Below are 16,518 nucleotides of genomic sequence, written 5' to 3' on the forward strand. Positions count from 1 at the left end.
ATTTGACAAGGCCTAGACCTGGACGCGGATCAACCCAAACCGCACATCAACACCATACATCATCGCGAATCCTTGACAGTTTATCTCAAAAGCGGACACAACAAGCGAAGTCACAGATTGCAGAGTAGTCGACCGCTCTGAACTTTGTTGCAGCCTACCACAGTATCAGCCACAGCACGCCTCGAGTCGCTAAGCCGCGCTAGCGACGTCATTGAGATCGGAGAAAGACACAGTGACGCGCTCTTCCGCGATGCGTGCTTGTGCGTGCCGCTCTCAGCGAAACTCTAGGGAGTGTGGAAAATGTGGCTGCAGCTAAAGGTGGTATTGAAAGGACTCATTGTCCTTTCTAGACTCTATGCCTACCCTAACATTGCTTCCTGGAACTACTGCACCGCACAGGAACCATAACCACGATGAGCACCGAGTCCGCCTCATCGCCAACCAGATCCTCAATCCATGTAACGAAGCGAGACGACCGCTCCTCGTACATGCTTCTCATCCAACTTCTCACGCGTCCCTTCCGCAACCACCTCGGCCGCCCTAAAAAGTACCACCCCAAGGGCTCCATAGAGCTAGAAACCCCCAAGAGCGTCCTAGCAACATGTACCGCCACACATCGAACGGTTTGCGACATCAACGTTTACGACATCGTCCCTAAAAAGCCGGCTCGTACATCGAGACGGATATACTATTTTGGCGGCGGAGGATGGCAAAGCCCGCCCTCGCCTCAGCATTGGCAGGTGTGCGCCAAATACGCGATGGAAATACCTGGCACGATAGTAACTCTCGTTTCGTATCCGCTTGCGCCCAATAATCCCGCACCGAGTGCATTTCCCATGTTGATGCGGCTCTATCGGATCGTTATGGAGAAGGCCAACGAATTAGGAGAAAAGGTGATACTAGCAGGCGACTCCTCAGGGGGCAACATCGTGCTCTCGCTGGTGTTAGAAGCGCTGCGAGAAGACGAGAAGGCCGCGACGAGCGAGACTGAGCAAAAGCGGATACCACACCCGGCCGCCGTCCTGGCCCTCTGCCCCTCGACCGATCTCACGCGCAACAACCCCGATATCGAGAAACTCGCAAAATTCGATCCGCTTCTCACACCCACATTTGTCAGACAAACAGCACGCGCGTGGCATGCGGACTGGGATCCTGCAGACAGACGGGTCTCGCCGAATAATGCGGACATCTCGTTGCTCGGCAGGAGCGGGATCAAGGTGCATGGAATCACAAGTGGATACGACATACTCAGCCCTGATGCGATCATTTTTCGGGATAAGCTGGCGGAAGAGGGTGTGCAGGGAGAATGGCTGCACTGGGAGAAACAGATGCACTGTTTCAGCCTCACATTGCCATATGGGCTGCTAGAAGCTAGGGAAGCCTTCGCATGGATCGTAAGTATCCTCAAGGATGTATAGGCTATCGGCTCTATCACGGTCTTATAGTTTCCTCCCTAGAGAAGGCGGCGATGGCCGGTAGATGTTGTGCATTGGGGTAGACCAATGCCGAAGATTTTTTTCAGTAGATACCCTTCTCACATGCAATGCAATGTTTCCACATGCTTCCAGCTCTAGTTATAGCATTCCAGTACTTGTACGCGGCTAGTTTGATGCAAGACGGGACAGAACCTTGGAAAGCCCTGGAGCAAAGGAACCACTAACCAGAGAAGGCATAATTTGTAGTCCGAGCGTAGCCCCACCCGTGGACTGGCATCGCATTCACCTCTTGACCATTCTTTTCTTCGCTCCACATTTTAACCAGCATTATTCACGCCTGAGCTACTATAGCCCTGACTTATATCTCTATATTACTGCCCTGGCGGAACCCAGGGTGGCTTTATGGTAGCGGATACATAAATCATGCTGAGGGGGCTGCACTGTCTTTTGGGTTCGTCTGTGCAGGTTGTACACTACACAGGAGGCCAAAGCAAACAAATGAAGATCAAGAAGAAAGGCTACCATCAGGATTGGATATCATTTGAACCAATAATCGAAGCATGCCGAGTTTGCCCCGTCGATTGTTTGCGACAGAGATACCACGCGGCTTCTGAATTGCCCTAGAGCATTGAACACCAATACGCTGCAAAGTATAATAGGGGTTCATATCTAAGCTTGAGGATATGTACACGATGAAAACCGTGACGTGCAACGCCAGCTCAACGAAGCAAAATCGCGTCAGAACACCTCGGAATGTCGCAAACTCCTCTCCTCAGCACTATTCTTCCCCTCTCCGACAGCAACCCCAGCCTCCTGCTCTCCTTACACAGTCGTCGATGCCCATGCGGACCCGCACCTAAGCGCTCCCTCGCCGACCATCAGCATCGGCTCGTCGCCGACTACCTAGGTATATCGCCCGTTACATCATCGGCAGCGACCCCGCTAAAAGCTACCCCACCCCACAATCATCCGTCGTCTAATCCTTCACCCCAGCAATCACGCAATCGCCGCCAGCACCAAAGCAGCAGCGCAACCACAGCAATGGCCCAAGTACGTGCTATACAATTGTCCGAATGCGGTAGTGTGTTTGTGCAGACGCGCTGACGTCATTGGCTAGCTGGAGTATTCAGTCGAGAAGCCGCTGAACCGCGAGCCGGAGCTGGAGAAGCTAGTTTCAAGGTAATCCACTCCGAATTCGTTCATTTATCAAAGAAAAGAACCCTGGAAGAGGCCAGGGGATTAACAAATAGCAGTTTCATAACCGAGTCCGGCGGCTATGACAGAAACCACGGCCCAATCCCGCATCTCGACGCCGACAGCCACCGCGTCTCCGTCTACGGCCTCGTCCACCGCGAACTCTCCCTCTCCATACAAGACCTCAAAGCGCTCCCACAGCACTCGCTCATCTGCGCCCTGCAATGCGCCGGCAACCGCCGCCACACGATGCGCACGAAGCTCAAGGAAGTCTGCGGCGTCGACTGGTTCGACGGCGCCGTCATGAACTGCCAGTGGAGCGGTCCGCTGCTCAAAGACGTGCTGGAAAAAGCGGGCGTCAGGGTGGAAAAGGAGAAGTGGAAGGACGCGCATGTGGCGTTTGCTTGCTTCCAGACGCCCGTGCAGGACGACGAGTGGTATGGCGCGAGTATTCCGCTGACGAGGGCGATGGACGCTGAGTCCGCCATCTTGGTCGCGCTGGAGATGAACGGCAAGCCGCTCCCGCCGAATCACGGGGCACCGGTCAGGATCGTCACGCCGGGCATCGCGGGCGCGCGCAGTGTGAAGTGGCTCGATCGGATTACGGTGCAGATGACTGAATGCAATAATTACTACCAGCGACACGATTACAAGATCCTGCCCCCGGAGGCAGATACGAAAGAGGAGGCGGAGAAGTGGTGGGACAGAGTGCCCGCGATCCAGGACATGCCCATCAACTCTGTAATCGGGGTCCCGAAATCCAACTCCACGGTGCAGCTCGAGGAGGATGGATCAATCGAGGTGAAGGGCTACGCACTGCCCTCTGGCTCGGACGGACCCATCACGAGAGTGGAAGTCAGCGTCGACGGCGGCAATAGCTGGCGAGATGCTGAGTTGCTCGGGAGCCATGACGCCGATCAGGGAGAGCTGAAGTGGGCATGGTGCTTGTGGCGGGCGCGTGTACGGATTGACAAGGGCAAGGACAAGATGATCCTGAGCCGAGCGACTGATAAGAGCGGGAACACGCAGGAGCGATGTCCGCAGTGGAATTTCAGGGGCGTGGCGTACAATGGCTACGGGGAGGTGACGGAGCTTGAAGTCGTAGAGAAGCTCACGGGACGCCTGTAGCTTCGACGGCGCGGAAAGGAGTTGATGCAGATTTGTTGCATAAACTAGCCCTTGGTTATGCGGTCTGTGGCGTTTTGGGGGATGCCGTATATTCTTGATTAGCGACGCATCGGGTGCCCACTCACTGAATGAGAACCAATATGAACAGCACAAGCACATCCATCTATGAACGCAAAATGAGCCCACCACAACAGATCTACCCAAGCCTCTGTATTGCTCCCAGAATCCAAGACCACCAACTCCGCGCATGCCATGCAATGTCTGAATCAAACCGCCCGAAACCCATCCATGTACTGCTTCCTCACAGCCCCAGACTCTTCCTCACATTGTCCCTAACAATCTTCTCATAATCCGCCCTCTTATCCCTCCACATGCGTGCCGCATCCACGTTCGCAGGGCTCTCATCGTTCGGCTCCGCCAGCATGCTCATCACGCTGATCAATATCTTCTCCACGCTTTGTATGGGCGACCAGCGCTCGGAGGCTTGCTCGTAGTGGTGCGGGTCATCGCCGGGAGGATGTAGGATCGATATGCATACTTCGCCATTAGGGTATACTACCACACTTTGTTAGCACAAGAACAATGCTATATTCCGAGCTCGAGCGAGCGCCGGGTGGGGGTCGAGATCGTATACATACCGTTCGGATGCCACATCTCGACCAAAAACCGCATCTTCGGCGGCGCGAGTGGATAATCCTTCGGGAACTTCAACTCCGCGGGGAAGACGCCGCCTTCGAACGGCGTGCCCTCGGGTCCTTGGATCAGCGCTTCCCAGACGAACATGTCGTCTTCTGAGACAGGGCCTGCGGTTATGCCGTCCGGCGGGTCCGACGAGAGGCCTCTGTATTCTTTGAAGAGGCGTTTCGAGCCCCAGGAGTTCATGGTTGACGGGGGAGAGCGGTGGAGTGGAGTGCTGGGGGTTTGTCACGGTGGGAGCTCGGCGGGATTCTGGGAGGACTCGGCGGGGAGGAAACGTTAGTTGGGAGAGGACGGAAGAATCTTGCGAGCGGTATGCCCAGGAGCTGCTTTGTGGGATTCGAAATCGTGGTTCTGGGTCTGGTGAGCGCTGCGGAAAGTGAACGGAAATGTAGATGGTCGGTGTTCGGTCATGGCGCCGATCTCACTAGCGGGAATCTGATGGCCCGCGCGCTAGTCCACGTGATGGTGCATTCATGAGTGTGGCGATCTTAAGCATCCCGCGGTCCCGGGTCCTTTGTCTTCGTGGAATGATTCTATTTTGGGTTAAGCTATCGAGGGGCAGGCGGATAGGGATTCGCTGGAATTATGCTTGCAACGGATTAGAAATTTAAGTTGGTTTCCAATGATTACTTCTAACCAGGCCGTCTGGCGTCTGAGGCCTCTGTTATCTTGACATGATAATTGTACAGTGCATGAGTCATGATACGTGTTTAGAACCAGTCGCTCCAGTCAGATCCGCCTCCTCCTCCACCTCCAGTTCCACCATCCCCTCCGCCCCCGCCTGAGCCTCCACTGCCCCAAGGGTCATCATCGTGGTTCCATATATCCTCTTCCGACTGAGCGCCTTGTTGCTCTGGAGGGTAGGGCGGTTGTTCTCCCGCTTGTGGCGACTGAGGATCGGCTTCCTCTTGTTGCTGCTGTCTTGCCTCTCTCGACCTCTGCATTGCTTCATAGCCTGCCATCGTGCCCGCGCCAGCTGCCCATCCCTCAGCGGATCCCAAGCCTCGTGCGGCGGCTCCAGCTTCGCTCGCAATACCTGTTTCGCTAGCGGCACCAACAGCACCGGCCCCCGCAGCACCAGCGCCGGCCGCCTCGCCGGCAGCAGCACCACCAGCCGCTTCTCCGCCCCACCACGGTATCCACATGGGCCACATACCGCCTGATCCGCTATGCCGGCTGAAGTAGTCGAAATCCACGCTGACAGCTGTCGCGAGCATGACAGCGCGCTGATCGAGCGTCATACCAGGATCTCCCTCTAGCGACGGCTTTCCTTTCTCTCCAGTACGGGAGATGAGATGCGACGGCTCGCCAGCCAGTCCCGCGGCATCCATTCTGAGCGCATATACGCCAGTGTCTGTGAATAATTCTCGGGCAAAACCTGCAAAGTTGCGGTTGACCGAGCCTATTAGACGCCCGTCTTCTGACATCAAGCTGAAGTCCCAGGAAAGGAAGGGCTCATCGACGCGTGCGAACTGTATCATGCCAATCTCGCGGTTGTCACCTTCTGCAACCGTGAGGGATTTGGATTTTGACAACGGTAGATCGCCAGATGTCAGCTGCGGAGTTCCAGGTTCAGTAGACATGTCTTCGAGATGGCGAGCAAGGAAAAGGTTGTATTTCCGTCGTAAGGGCGCCCATTCTTGCTCTGCGGAACCGATGACTCTCATCTCAGACAACGGCAGGCTTGATACGCTGGCGTTTGTCTGATTGACCACACTCTTCGCGCTCGTGCCCTGCAGCGCGACCGACGAGGTGTATGCGCTCATATCCTTCCCTATGGCATCATACACGCGTATCCGCGAGCTTATCCAGCTGAATGGCCTATGGAACCTCAGCACCTCCTTCTCTTCCCGGTCAAAGACATGCGTCGTGAAGCTCCGATGCGTCCTAAACATCTGCCGCGCCATAGCATTACCCAATCCATGCTCTTGCTCCGCTAGGTATCCAATATGATTCCCATGCGGATCCATTATCACATATCGGTTCGCTTGCTCGAATCCCATCAACACGTTCATCATCTCCAGTTGCCGTTGCACCACAATCGCCGAATTCTCCAATATCCGCATCGCGGGGTGGGTCTCCTTGAGGACGCCATTGGCATCTTCGGGTATGTGCACGGGCGTGACGAGGTTGTTGTCGGCGTCGGGCGTTTGTGCGAGAGCGTGAGATACGGCTTCGACTTTGGACGGCTCGTTCGGGGGAGATTGCGAAGGCTTGTTGGGCGCCCGATTCTCAGGCTTATTCGAGGACGGCGGCTGCTGTGGTTGCCTGGACGAGTACCACGGATTTCCGGGTATTGTTCTCTGCGGAGGAGGGGTTCGACGAAGAGAGCCACGGGGCCCGAGAAGTGGAGCCTTGTTTCGAGTGGAGATAGCTCGATTGCACTGTCGTGGTAGTCGCAACGACCACCGAGCGGTGGATAGCATTATTACTTGCCAGGATGTAAATGTTGTCTGAATAAGTGCTCTATGAAGAAGTGAGAGACCGTCTGTGCGCGATCCCTTGAGTGGCGTTGATGAGATATGCAGCATTTTCGTCCGGAGCCTGAGCTAAGCTCGTTCATGATTACATCATCGAGATCCACGAGCTCCTGGGAAAGCTCGTCTTACTGGCAATTTCTACAGCAGTGTCATGGAAGAAGGTGCTATGGCTCAGACCGATGTTGCGCTTTGAGGGTGTCAATGGGTGCCCCGAGAAAGAGGTATGGGCAAACCAATCAGAATTCAGAAAGGCTTGGCGCTCCGCGAGAACCATGAAGGTTCTGACTCTGCCAGCTTTGCACTCCACAACCTCACTATCTCCCTTCGCAAACATGTGCTCTACCATCAACAACTAAGGTGGCAACGCTACATAGCTCTGTAAGTGCAAATTTCTCCTTCTACGCTCATTTCATGATGAACTTAGATTTCCATATCAGACGCCGGACCAGTCATTCACTTGCCTGATCCTGTGTTCTATGCTGTCTCGAATTTAATAGACTACAACGGTATCTGAGAGCTTCATAAAACTCGCTGCACCTCGCTCTACCCTCACGATCCTCGTACTCACTTCCAAAGCAGATTCATACCAGCACAGCGGGGCTGAGCCGGATATGGCGGCGAGCGTTCAGATTCAAGCGTCGGATGCGCAGCCGTTGAAAGGCAACTCATCGCCTCAGAGTCGATCAAATACTGAAGTGAGGAAGCCACGGCCAAAGCGCCCTAACTACAATGAGGTTCATTCGAAACCTCTTCCTCTTGAAGTCTATCCGCTTCCCGTATTCATTCCGCACAATCCAATCTCGATTGTAAGGATTGCAATCACTTTGCTCTCTCATTCCCTCTGGCCTCCAAGGTCTCACTCAGTCGTCCACAAAGCCTATTTCTCACCGGAAACGCAATCCATCCATGTCACCGACCCAAAATCGATCCGCGCACTGTGGGAGCAAGGCTTCTGGGGCTCTGGCTCGCTCAGTCGAAGTGAGCCTCGATGGCTCGATCAAGAGAAGCGAAAGCGGGGCATTGAGGCCGCGACCACCAGCGAAGAAGTCACTCGAGCCAGGCGGGAAGAGCGTCGACAATTCAAGCTAGAGAGGGCAAAAGCCCAGCGGGAAGCTATCGAACAGCAAATGCGTGAAGAGGGAAAGCTCGATGCCGAGACAGATCTTGAAGAGTTAGTGGAGAACGGCAGTGTGACCGAATCGCCGAGAGGGACGCTGTACCCTGCGGATGCTGGTGTTCCCTTAGGAGACGTTGCCGCAGTCGAGAACCCTTCCATCATCGAAGAAGTTAATAGAGTTATCGCTGAGGAGATGCCGTCCTTCGGTGCAGAGATTGGGGATCAAGAACATCTTCAACTTACGTTCGAAGAAGCGTTCTTCTTGAACTACGTCCTGGGGGTTCTTGACATCTGCCAGGACGCCGATCCACCAAATAATTCGTCATACCTTCTACACCTCTTCTGTACCTACTCCGAATTTCCTCTTCCGTCCCACGCCGAGGCACATCTACAAAGCTTATATTCATGGCGCGTTGGAGCACTCAGTTGCCCCGAACTTCTTGACCGGTCAGCAGGTTCACCCATCCCTCCCGACAACCCATTCCTACTAAAGTACGTCGTCTTTCACCACTTCCGCTCTCTGGGCTGGGTTGTCCGTCCGGGCATAAAGTTCGCCTGCGATTATCTCCTCTATCTCCGCGGCCCAGCCTTCCACCACGCCGAATTTGCCATCATGATCGTTCCATCTTATTCGCATCCTTACTGGTCTGAGAGTCCTGAGCGGGTAGCAGAGTGCAAAAAGAAGGAGAAGAAGGATTGGTGGTGGTTTCACCGCCTAAACAGGGTGCAAAGTCAGGTACACAAGACCCTGATGCTGGTGTATGTGGAAATACCGCCACCCTGGGATGAGGGCCGCGAAAAGCCGGTCTCGAAGCTAGACGTCGGCAAAATCTTGAAGAGCTACTCGGTTAGGGAATTCGTGTTTAGAAGGTGGTCTCCCAATCGGAATCGGGATTGAGTGGCTAGCCGCAAGAAGGCCCCCGCGCAGAACCCTGCTCCACGTTGGCCCACCCTCAATTCGTGGGCATCAATGTCTTCGAAATGACGTAAGCGACGGTGGTATTGATGTACTAGGATAGATCCGAAGGCGATCCACACCACTTCACTGCCGTCGGGATGGGCACGGGAGAGATGTCTATTCACGTAGGAATGTGAAAGATCGGAATTCACTAGTCCTCGCCAAGGACGCAAACAAACTTGGTCACGATGGGTTGTCGTTCTGTGTGAGGGCGTGTGGACAAGCTTATTTCAAGCGGTCCGATGCATATCTCTTTGCTATGCTCGGAGTATGTGGACTCGAGCCTATTCCTTACCCATTCCGTCCCTTGATCCCTACCAAGGCATCGTAGCTCGTGAGCGTCACTCTTTTTTGAGGAAGATGGACGGAATGTCCAGCGCTTCTTCAAATCTCCAACGCCTCCTCAATCTCCCCACCCAGCCCAAGGCTGGAACAGTAATGCACGACTTCATTAGACCAGAACAGCTTCGACACCTGCTCTCGCTCGCTCAGCGGCCATCGGGCCTTGCTAACCAATCCCGTCTCTCCAACCTCCTTCGCACCGTCGTGAATATAATAGAAAGAAGGAAGCTCGTCACACCCGAATCGGCGACCATTCAGCGGGACATCGATGCCTGCGCCTTCTTGCTTATAGCGCAAGTCCCACGCAATGGATATCTGCTTCGTGTTGATGCGCTGCATGAGCTTGTCGGGGATCCTCCTACGGGTTGTGTGTGGGGAGAAGGCAAACAGTTCCGCGAGGTCATCGTCGCCGAGGACGACAACGACGTTCTCGACGCCGCAATTGCAGCGTTGAATCACTGCGGCGATTTTATGGAGCGCTATCTCTACTCTAATACTAAGATATGCGCGCTCGACGGTGTGGGATCGGCTCAGGATCGTAGACAAACTGCATGTACAGTTTGTCGAAGAACTTGGTGGAGAGTGGAAGGAGAGCACCGAGGACGCCTGGAGAGAACGACGAGCAGTTTTTGTCCTGGATGGCAGCGAAGGGGAGATTGATCTTGAGAACGCGGAGGTCGTAGAATGTAGAGATTGTAGGGATGCCGACTGTGAATCCGGTCTTTTGCTCGAACTCGGCTTTGAATTGGTTCAAGTACTTCGTGAGACGCAAGGTTGCGGCTTCCTCTAGTTCCTGCTTTGCCTGCCGGCAGGAGAGGAAGAAGCCGGCGAACTCGGTTTGTCGGGCGAATGGCGGGAGGTCGTCGATGTGCTCGTAGGTGGTGATGCGCACGTCGTAGTTCAGGTGGGAGAAGAAGGGTCCCTCTTGGGGGGGCGTTGTGATTGAGGTCGATGTAGACATCGCGGTTGCTTTTGCGGTTGCCAAAGAGGCTACGGAGCTGCTTTTATCGAGGATTTTAAGAGAGCGAGAAGGGAACACGGGTCTGAGAAGGTCAGTACCTGTCTTCTTTTCACCTTTCACTGTCTCCTTTTCACTGTCTCCTTTTCACATACACGACTTCGAAGTCACAGTCGCCGCGCTGAATTTAGGACTATTAAATTCTGGTTTAGACATGTAATGCCTCACTATCCTTATCAGAATCGCCCCAGAATCTAGGGTGATTAGACCACTCCAGCTTGCTCTACACTGCGCAGCCGCAGGTTCCTACTCACCCACTGTCATTCCGTCGTCTTCTTGCGCCCCGCAGACCACGTCTGTTCCAAGGCTCCTTCGTCTTCCGTCTCCCTCTTCTTTATCTTCAGTCTCATTCTCGGAGTCGCCCGAATCGTTTCAAGCCCAGTCGTCCCCAATCGTCTCTTGCATCTTCTCAATGTCTGGCTTGATCTTGCCTCCAATTCCGCTACTATAACAGAACTGCCACTCCGTGTGCGTGAAGCCCTCTTCCTGGCCAAGTAAGACGCGCGGGTTCTCACGTTTAGAAAGCGACCACCAATTGGTGCTGACTAGCCCCCATTCTTCCACCTTCCCCTTTTCGTCGCTGACCCTGTACTGCATGGGCAGTTGCGAATTCAGCTCCTTACCCAACTTCTTCCTCTCGTCGGCATCGTATCGATAGCGCACGCCCCGCAACTCCACGTCTTCGGCCCTATCTGCCCCGTCACGGGTATCCCAGTAGAAGGAGATATGCTTGGTTTTGATGGGCGCCGCATATTTCGCAGCTTTTCTTGCTTTGTCATTGGCAAGAAAGCCAAAGCCGCGAGACCGAGAGAAGGGGATCTCAGCAGCTATGTCGCTGAGCAACTCTCTCACCCAGTCACGGAAATATTCACGATCCAAAGGCTTACGACTTGGAAGGTGACTTGGAAGGTCAATGAGCTGGACGGACACCTTCTGGAAGTATTTGCTGAATATGGGATAGAGTGGCCAAAACACTCCGTGAAACCCCTGAACGTCGTAGGAACCGCCGAACCCCTGTAGGGCCGAGAATGGAAGGGTGATTGTGATCGTGCGAAGCTGAGTAAAGTTGCTGGCTGCCGTGATTGTCGGAATCCCAATGTCGATACACGGCCAGGAGAATACCTGCCCGTCCTCGCGCCCGGCGGCGCATTCGTCTTTGCAATGTTTCAAGAGCTTGCTGACCGCCTTTGCCGCGGCTTCTTCCACTTCTCGTTTGGCTTGGTGGCACGCAAGAATGAAGCCCGAGTAAATGGCTCCCGGACCCAGAGGCGGGATATCGTCCATGTGCTCGTAGACGAGGACACGCACATCGTAATTCAGGCGCTCGAAGAACGACATCTGGCCTGAATGGAGGTTTTGCGGTTCGATTAGCTCCCGCGCGGGCGTGGTTGCTTTGCTGGTACGTCGAGTGAGGTGGTGCGTTGTCGAGCTCCGGCGGGAGCAATTTAATGGGCGGGACACTAGGCGCATCTGCGCAGCTAGCCGGGCGGCTCTTTCACTTCCTTGTTTGGGTGAGAGTAGCGAATAAGGCGTCGCTGTAACGAGGCTCTGGACCAAAGTCCCGCACCTCGGCAAGCGTCAATTGGAGCAGTTTCTTTCCTTTCGCAATACATTTGGCCCTCAAAAAGCATTGAGAGTGTGGCCTTGTGGAGAAGTCATTCAACTTAACTTGCAATTGGGTTGGAAGAGCGAGGTGAGCGCGAGCTAGGTTGTGCTGAATGACTTAGCTTGGGGACAGGTCACAGAACTCTGTGAAAGGCCCTTCGCGAACCGGACTCATTGTAGATGGCTAACGCCTCAGAAAGAGTTCTGGGGTTTAGATATGCTAGAAATTAGTTAAAGTGGATCCATTTTCTCTACACAGGCTCCACTCTTCCAAATCTTAGCTTACAGCGCCGACAGATGTAGTGAAAAGAGAAGATGAAGGAAGTGGCAGAAGGAAAACATCGCTGCTAAATGTCATTTTCTAGCATTCACTCCGCGGTGTGCACCCACCGTCTGCTAAAGTGAGAGGTCTTCACAACCATGTAAAGCGAGCGGCGTTTGCCTTCGCGCAAACCAACGGGCCTTACTTCTCAATGCCTGACCACCGTGCAAAGGCTAACTCCTCTTCTCCATCTCCTCAACCCAGCGCCCGCCCTCCAATCCATGGCCGCTCTCGAATACACAGAAGCAGTGCTTAAAGGCCAGCACCTCCTCCACCTCCTCACCTCACCCCAACCCCCAACCCAAAGCCCATTCACAACCTACCCAGACCTAGAAAATCACGGATACGTCGACCAGCTCGCATCCTCCACCCCACGCCCCACCATCGCCCCTCTTCAGAAATGTCTGCGCAGCCTCGGTGTAGACGACAAGCTAGCCCACGAAGACGGGAAGAACGTCTCAATGCAACATGTGCATGCCGAGGACTGCGTGGTAGATGAGACCCAGTATCCCGCAACGGAAGCACACTTCCACCAGCTCGTGAGCAGCGAACAGGGGGTCCTCATCGCGTATTCGAACCACGCGCCCGCGTACACGGGCGTCCTGCACGATCCACCTGTGACGACTTACCCACCGCTACATCACTGGTCCGATATCGCTTTTCTGCAGCTCCTAAAGCCAGCTGTCTACGTCCCACCGAATCTCCACTACATCATTCGTTATGCGATCCAGAACATGGCCACTATATCGGTCCTCAAGCACGTCCTGGCCAAGCAGGGCATAGAAAAGCTGGACATCTGGCCTGGGATCACGTTGGGGATGGAGAGTGAGGAGGGACAAGCGATCTTGGGAACGCCGAATGGCGGTGGGACGGCGTGGTTGCTAGCTCAGCATAGGAGGCAGCTGGGGCGGAAGACGGTGGATAAGGTGAGTGTGTTTTACGCGGAGAATGGGAAGGATGTTTGGAGGTGGCCGAGTTTGGTGTTTTGGCTTAAGGACCTGGACGAGGAAAATGGAGAGGGGGAGGATCTGCGAGGTTGCAAGCTGGGGATAGTGCCGCCATAAGATAGAGGGGCTGAAGATGGTCGAAGAACGGGGACAAAGATAATGGGAGCAGAAAAGTACTAGCCATAGAGAACTTTTGACTGGAGTAATGCAAGATACAGCGATTGTAATATGCTGGTATCATTCGTCCTTTGTAACGCTCAAGTGTCTCTTTTCCATCTCGCCGTTGTTTTCCCTAAATACACATAAGCGCAGCCACGAAACCCCTTCCCACTTATTCTCTACTCACCTTCTCCCCTTCAGCCGTCTGCATCCTCTCTACCCCAGACTACACGTGCATCCCTTTCTGAGCGCCGGATCCGTGCTCGGCCATGGCACACACAAGTTGCCCTTGTTCCTGCAATCCAAATGACTAACCCCGCAGTCTGTCACCGAGCAAGGCCCCGTGTAGCCCTGGGGCGTGGGGTCGGGAAGGGCGGAAGTAAGGGCGACGATCAGTGTCGTGATGACGACGGTGAGGCGCATGTTAGAAATAGTCCGATTTGGTGTACGGAAGAGGAGGATTGAGAGAGATGGGATGCTGTATTTGTTTGTTGTGGAGGATCGACGCAGCGGCTCAGAGAGTAAAGAGCGGCTCAAGCAGTTTATATAGTACCGCGGGGATTATCGTGGTACCGATCGCGGCCCAATCTAGCTCCAAGCACACTATATGGATCCACGGTCAGCAAGCAAAGCCGAGCCATCAACTAAACAACCCAAGAACGCACAAAGACGGCGCTGACGCTCCCGAAACAACGTCCCAAGGAACGGTCGAGGCGCCGTACCCCAACCAGACTCTAAGATTCGCATACAGTTGTTTTGCTGTGACAGCTTGGGTCGTACCAGCACTGTGCCCAAGCCTTGTCTTCCGCACTCTCCGCTCCTTGGGCCTTTAAACAGAGGCGGAAGCGGTGGCGGAGCGCGTTGTTTGATGTTTCGTATTGCGGCTTGGATCGCTTGGCGGCTTGGCTCGCATGGTGACGTCGGTGGGACAGGGGCGATGTTGATCATGCAATTGGGCTGGGCTGAGGGTTTTGTCGAGCGGAGGACTGGCTTGGATAGGTTTTGGATGGGTCACGGGATGCGGCGAGGAAGAGCGGCCAAGGAAACCAAGATTATGCGCTGAGGAAACATATATTGATGTGCAGGAATGTTGGAACGCTAAAGAAAACATATTACATGCAGGGGAGTCCATGCTGGAAAGGAAATAGGAAGAATTGTAACTCTCACCGCTTGCAGCATAAAGGACCTGAATTCTATAGCGCCTTAAACCTCGACCTCGCGCTTGACTATGACCCTAACACCCTGCGAGTCGGCCTTGGGCGCTGGGAACGTCGCATCTCTCACCATCCGCACATCGTCCACAGTCGTCTCATACAACTCAAAGTCGAACCTTCTAAACACCGCTGCGATCGTCAGGTACAATTCCGCATAGGACAGACTGCCCTCCAATCAGTTTCCCGTTCCTTAGATGCGTGATCGCACGACCTACTTGATCCCTAAACAAGCTCTTGTTCCTTTACTAAAGTTCGTGATGTACTTATTCAGCCTATGTCGCTCATCCTTCCGCACCCACCGCTCAGGCTTAAACGCGAAGGGTTTGGGGAAGATGTCAGGGTTCGTGGAGATGAAGAACGTGGTTGAGCTGACAACAGTCTATCATCGTTAGTAGGTGTGGCTCTATTCGTGCACATGATTACTTACCCGAGGAGGAATGACCCAGTCGCCGTAAATAAGGGCTTCATGAGGGACTCTTGGCAGCCGGGTAGTAAGGCCGAACGACAACCGCAACCCTTCCATGACCACTCCGGTCAGATATGGAAGCTTTTCTAGCTCAGTCCAAGTTGGAATGTCCGTGCTGTGCGGTGTCGCATTCGTAAGCTCATCTCTCAGCTTTTGGAGGACGCCTGGAGTATCGAGAATGTAAAACGTCGTGTACGCCAGCGCCTTCCCCGTCGTCTCGCTCCCGGCACCAATCAGTATGATGCCTTCCTCTGTTAGCCGCTATACGCTCTTCTCTACTGGGGGAAGGTCCGCGTTGTCTCTCAACTCTTTGAAGATGCTGTCTTTCTCCTCCACGGTTTCTTTGTCTTCTGCACTGCAGGTTCTTGACATAATGGCCTCGACTTTCCTGGAGATGTCCTTCTCCAAGTCGATCAGCAGCTTCATGGTTGGCATGAGCCTAAGGACGGAGGCGTGCGGCAGACGCTGCATTAAACGGACCAGCCAGGGTACTGTACGTCGGAAGACACCACCCTCGGCTAGCGTTTCCATGGTCTCCTTCCAATCCTTCTTGAAGTCTCGTTGGAGTAGATACTCGTAGCTTTCTCCGAAGCAGTAGTCAGAAATCACATCGGTTGTCAGCGCCACGAACACAGCACAAAGCTCAAGGATCGTGCCTTCATTTAGTGCTTGAGCAAGCCTTTCACATAGCACGGAAACCTTGTTGGTGATGCGGGGCTCAAGGCGGACAACAGATCGTTTCGCGAAGAATGGGTTCAAGGCGGCGCGCCTTGGCCGATGAAGGTCGTGTTCCGTGGTTCCAAACACGCTCTGCGTTGTACCGGACACCGTCTGCCACTTTTCGTATCTGTCGCGTTTGTGGCTGGCACCCGAGTAAATGGTATCGTAGTATTCGGGATCATTGATGTGGAGTTCATCTGGATTGATACGGATGATTGGGCCTGGAAAAAATGTTAGTGGAAATACAAATAGTTTTGCTCGAGAGAAATTCCGTTGAGGAAACTGCTGGAGAGCCATGGCGAGCTGAAAGACATACCGTACTGCTTGTGCATACGTTGAAGTTCCCAGATGAACTGTCCGCGTTTGAAGAGATCGAAATAGAGCTCGTACAGCTGAGTGGCAGCAGCGAGCTTTGGTCCTGGAAATCCTGCGAGAGGATGAAAGTAGAGACGATAAATGGCAAGTGAAATGATGTAAAGGATACTAGATAGTCCAGCAAGCTCGATGAACTGAGCTAGAGTTAGAATCGTCATCGCATCGGCTTTGTCTGTTCAGTAGTATCGAATGCAAAGAAGCATCGGGCGTTATATGCAATTCGAAGGGGACAGGCTTTTCAGTCTCTTCTGCCGCCATGTTCACCAGTTTGTGTAGGGCATGCCTTCCCGCTCCTGCAACCAATTGATTTAGTTAGCGACGGAGTTCACCCCTCACTT

At 54.0% G+C, this 16,518-nt stretch overlaps 11 protein-coding genes across 11 annotated transcripts; 5 read left to right on the plus strand and 6 right to left on the minus strand.

The window, feature by feature from the left end:
* The first annotated feature begins 50 nt into the window (after nt 1-50).
* BU26DRAFT_521591 (alpha/beta-hydrolase) lies at nt 51-1,565 on the plus strand. Its single transcript, XM_033829574.1, has one exon. It carries the CDS (start codon nt 414-416, stop codon nt 1,416-1,418), a length of 1,005 nt encoding a protein of 334 aa, XP_033681103.1. The 5' UTR covers nt 51-413; the 3' UTR covers nt 1,419-1,565.
* A 532-nt stretch (nt 1,566-2,097) lies between these two features.
* BU26DRAFT_61792 (uncharacterized protein) lies at nt 2,098-2,747 on the plus strand. The gene is made up of 2 exons (XM_033836110.1): nt 2,098-2,615; nt 2,690-2,747. Exon 1 carries the CDS (start codon nt 2,190-2,192, stop codon nt 2,538-2,540), a length of 351 nt encoding a protein of 116 aa, XP_033681104.1. The 5' UTR covers nt 2,098-2,189; the 3' UTR covers nt 2,541-2,615; nt 2,690-2,747.
* On the plus strand, nt 2,554-3,734 carry BU26DRAFT_410328 (sulfite oxidase-like protein; the record flags this gene model as incomplete). The annotated part of the gene is made up of 2 exons (XM_033822927.1): nt 2,554-2,615; nt 2,690-3,734. Coding segments are annotated over 2 exons (1,107 nt in total), but the record flags the coding sequence as incomplete, so codon positions are not given.
* Nucleotides 3,735-4,059: 325 nt separating this feature from the next.
* Nucleotides 4,060-4,640, minus strand: BU26DRAFT_507735 (ubiquitin-conjugating enzyme; the record flags this gene model as incomplete). Its single annotated transcript, XM_033827022.1, has 2 exons — nt 4,060-4,313; nt 4,397-4,640. The coding sequence occupies 2 exons, from the start codon at nt 4,638-4,640 to the stop codon at nt 4,060-4,062; spliced, it is 498 nt and encodes a 165-aa protein (XP_033681106.1).
* A 443-nt stretch (nt 4,641-5,083) lies between these two features.
* BU26DRAFT_521593 (Scramblase-domain-containing protein) lies at nt 5,084-7,113 on the minus strand. The gene has a single exon (XM_033829575.1). The coding sequence runs from the start codon at nt 6,986-6,988 to the stop codon at nt 5,168-5,170; it is 1,821 nt and encodes a 606-aa protein (XP_033681107.1). The 5' UTR covers nt 6,989-7,113; the 3' UTR covers nt 5,084-5,167.
* Nucleotides 7,114-7,131: 18 nt separating this feature from the next.
* On the plus strand, nt 7,132-9,117 carry BU26DRAFT_61809 (uncharacterized protein). The gene is made up of 3 exons (XM_033836111.1): nt 7,132-7,158; nt 7,232-7,315; nt 7,517-9,117. The coding sequence occupies exon 3, from the start codon at nt 7,549-7,551 to the stop codon at nt 8,950-8,952; it is 1,404 nt and encodes a 467-aa protein (XP_033681108.1). The 5' UTR covers nt 7,132-7,158; nt 7,232-7,315; nt 7,517-7,548; the 3' UTR covers nt 8,953-9,117.
* A 733-nt stretch (nt 9,118-9,850) lies between these two features.
* Nucleotides 9,851-10,504, minus strand: BU26DRAFT_553063 (uncharacterized protein; the record flags this gene model as incomplete). The annotated part of the gene is made up of 1 exon (XM_033832187.1): nt 9,851-10,504. The coding sequence occupies exon 1, from the start codon at nt 10,313-10,315 to the stop codon at nt 9,851-9,853; it is 465 nt and encodes a 154-aa protein (XP_033681109.1). The 5' UTR covers nt 10,316-10,504.
* A 240-nt stretch (nt 10,505-10,744) lies between these two features.
* On the minus strand, nt 10,745-11,748 carry BU26DRAFT_577614 (uncharacterized protein; the record flags this gene model as incomplete). The annotated part of the gene is made up of 1 exon (XM_033834405.1): nt 10,745-11,748. Exon 1 carries the CDS (start codon nt 11,708-11,710, stop codon nt 10,745-10,747), a length of 966 nt encoding a protein of 321 aa, XP_033681110.1. The 5' UTR covers nt 11,711-11,748.
* A 751-nt stretch (nt 11,749-12,499) lies between these two features.
* BU26DRAFT_395261 (uncharacterized protein) lies at nt 12,500-13,312 on the plus strand (the record flags this gene model as incomplete). Its single annotated transcript, XM_033822741.1, has 1 exon — nt 12,500-13,312. A coding segment is annotated over one exon (813 nt), but the record flags the coding sequence as incomplete, so codon positions are not given.
* A 169-nt stretch (nt 13,313-13,481) lies between these two features.
* Nucleotides 13,482-14,229, minus strand: BU26DRAFT_61854 (uncharacterized protein). Its single transcript, XM_033836112.1, has 3 exons — nt 14,155-14,229; nt 13,593-14,008; nt 13,482-13,538 (listed from the first exon to the last, which is right to left on the minus strand). The coding sequence occupies exon 2, from the start codon at nt 13,826-13,828 to the stop codon at nt 13,622-13,624; it is 207 nt and encodes a 68-aa protein (XP_033681112.1). The 5' UTR covers nt 13,829-14,008; nt 14,155-14,229; the 3' UTR covers nt 13,482-13,538; nt 13,593-13,621.
* A 271-nt stretch (nt 14,230-14,500) lies between these two features.
* BU26DRAFT_542049 (cytochrome P450) lies at nt 14,501-16,338 on the minus strand (the record flags this gene model as incomplete). The annotated part of the gene is made up of 5 exons (XM_033831623.1): nt 14,501-14,783; nt 14,835-14,998; nt 15,047-15,346; nt 15,422-16,026; nt 16,122-16,338. 5 exons carry the CDS (start codon nt 16,336-16,338, stop codon nt 14,609-14,611), a joined length of 1,461 nt encoding a protein of 486 aa, XP_033681113.1. The 3' UTR covers nt 14,501-14,608.
* Nucleotides 16,339-16,518: the final 180 nt, after the last annotated feature.

The sequence above is a fragment of the Trematosphaeria pertusa genome (genome assembly GCF_010094035.1).
Source record: "Trematosphaeria pertusa strain CBS 122368 unplaced genomic scaffold BU26scaffold_11, whole genome shotgun sequence".
Classification (NCBI taxonomy): domain Eukaryota; kingdom Fungi; phylum Ascomycota; class Dothideomycetes; order Pleosporales; family Trematosphaeriaceae; genus Trematosphaeria; species Trematosphaeria pertusa.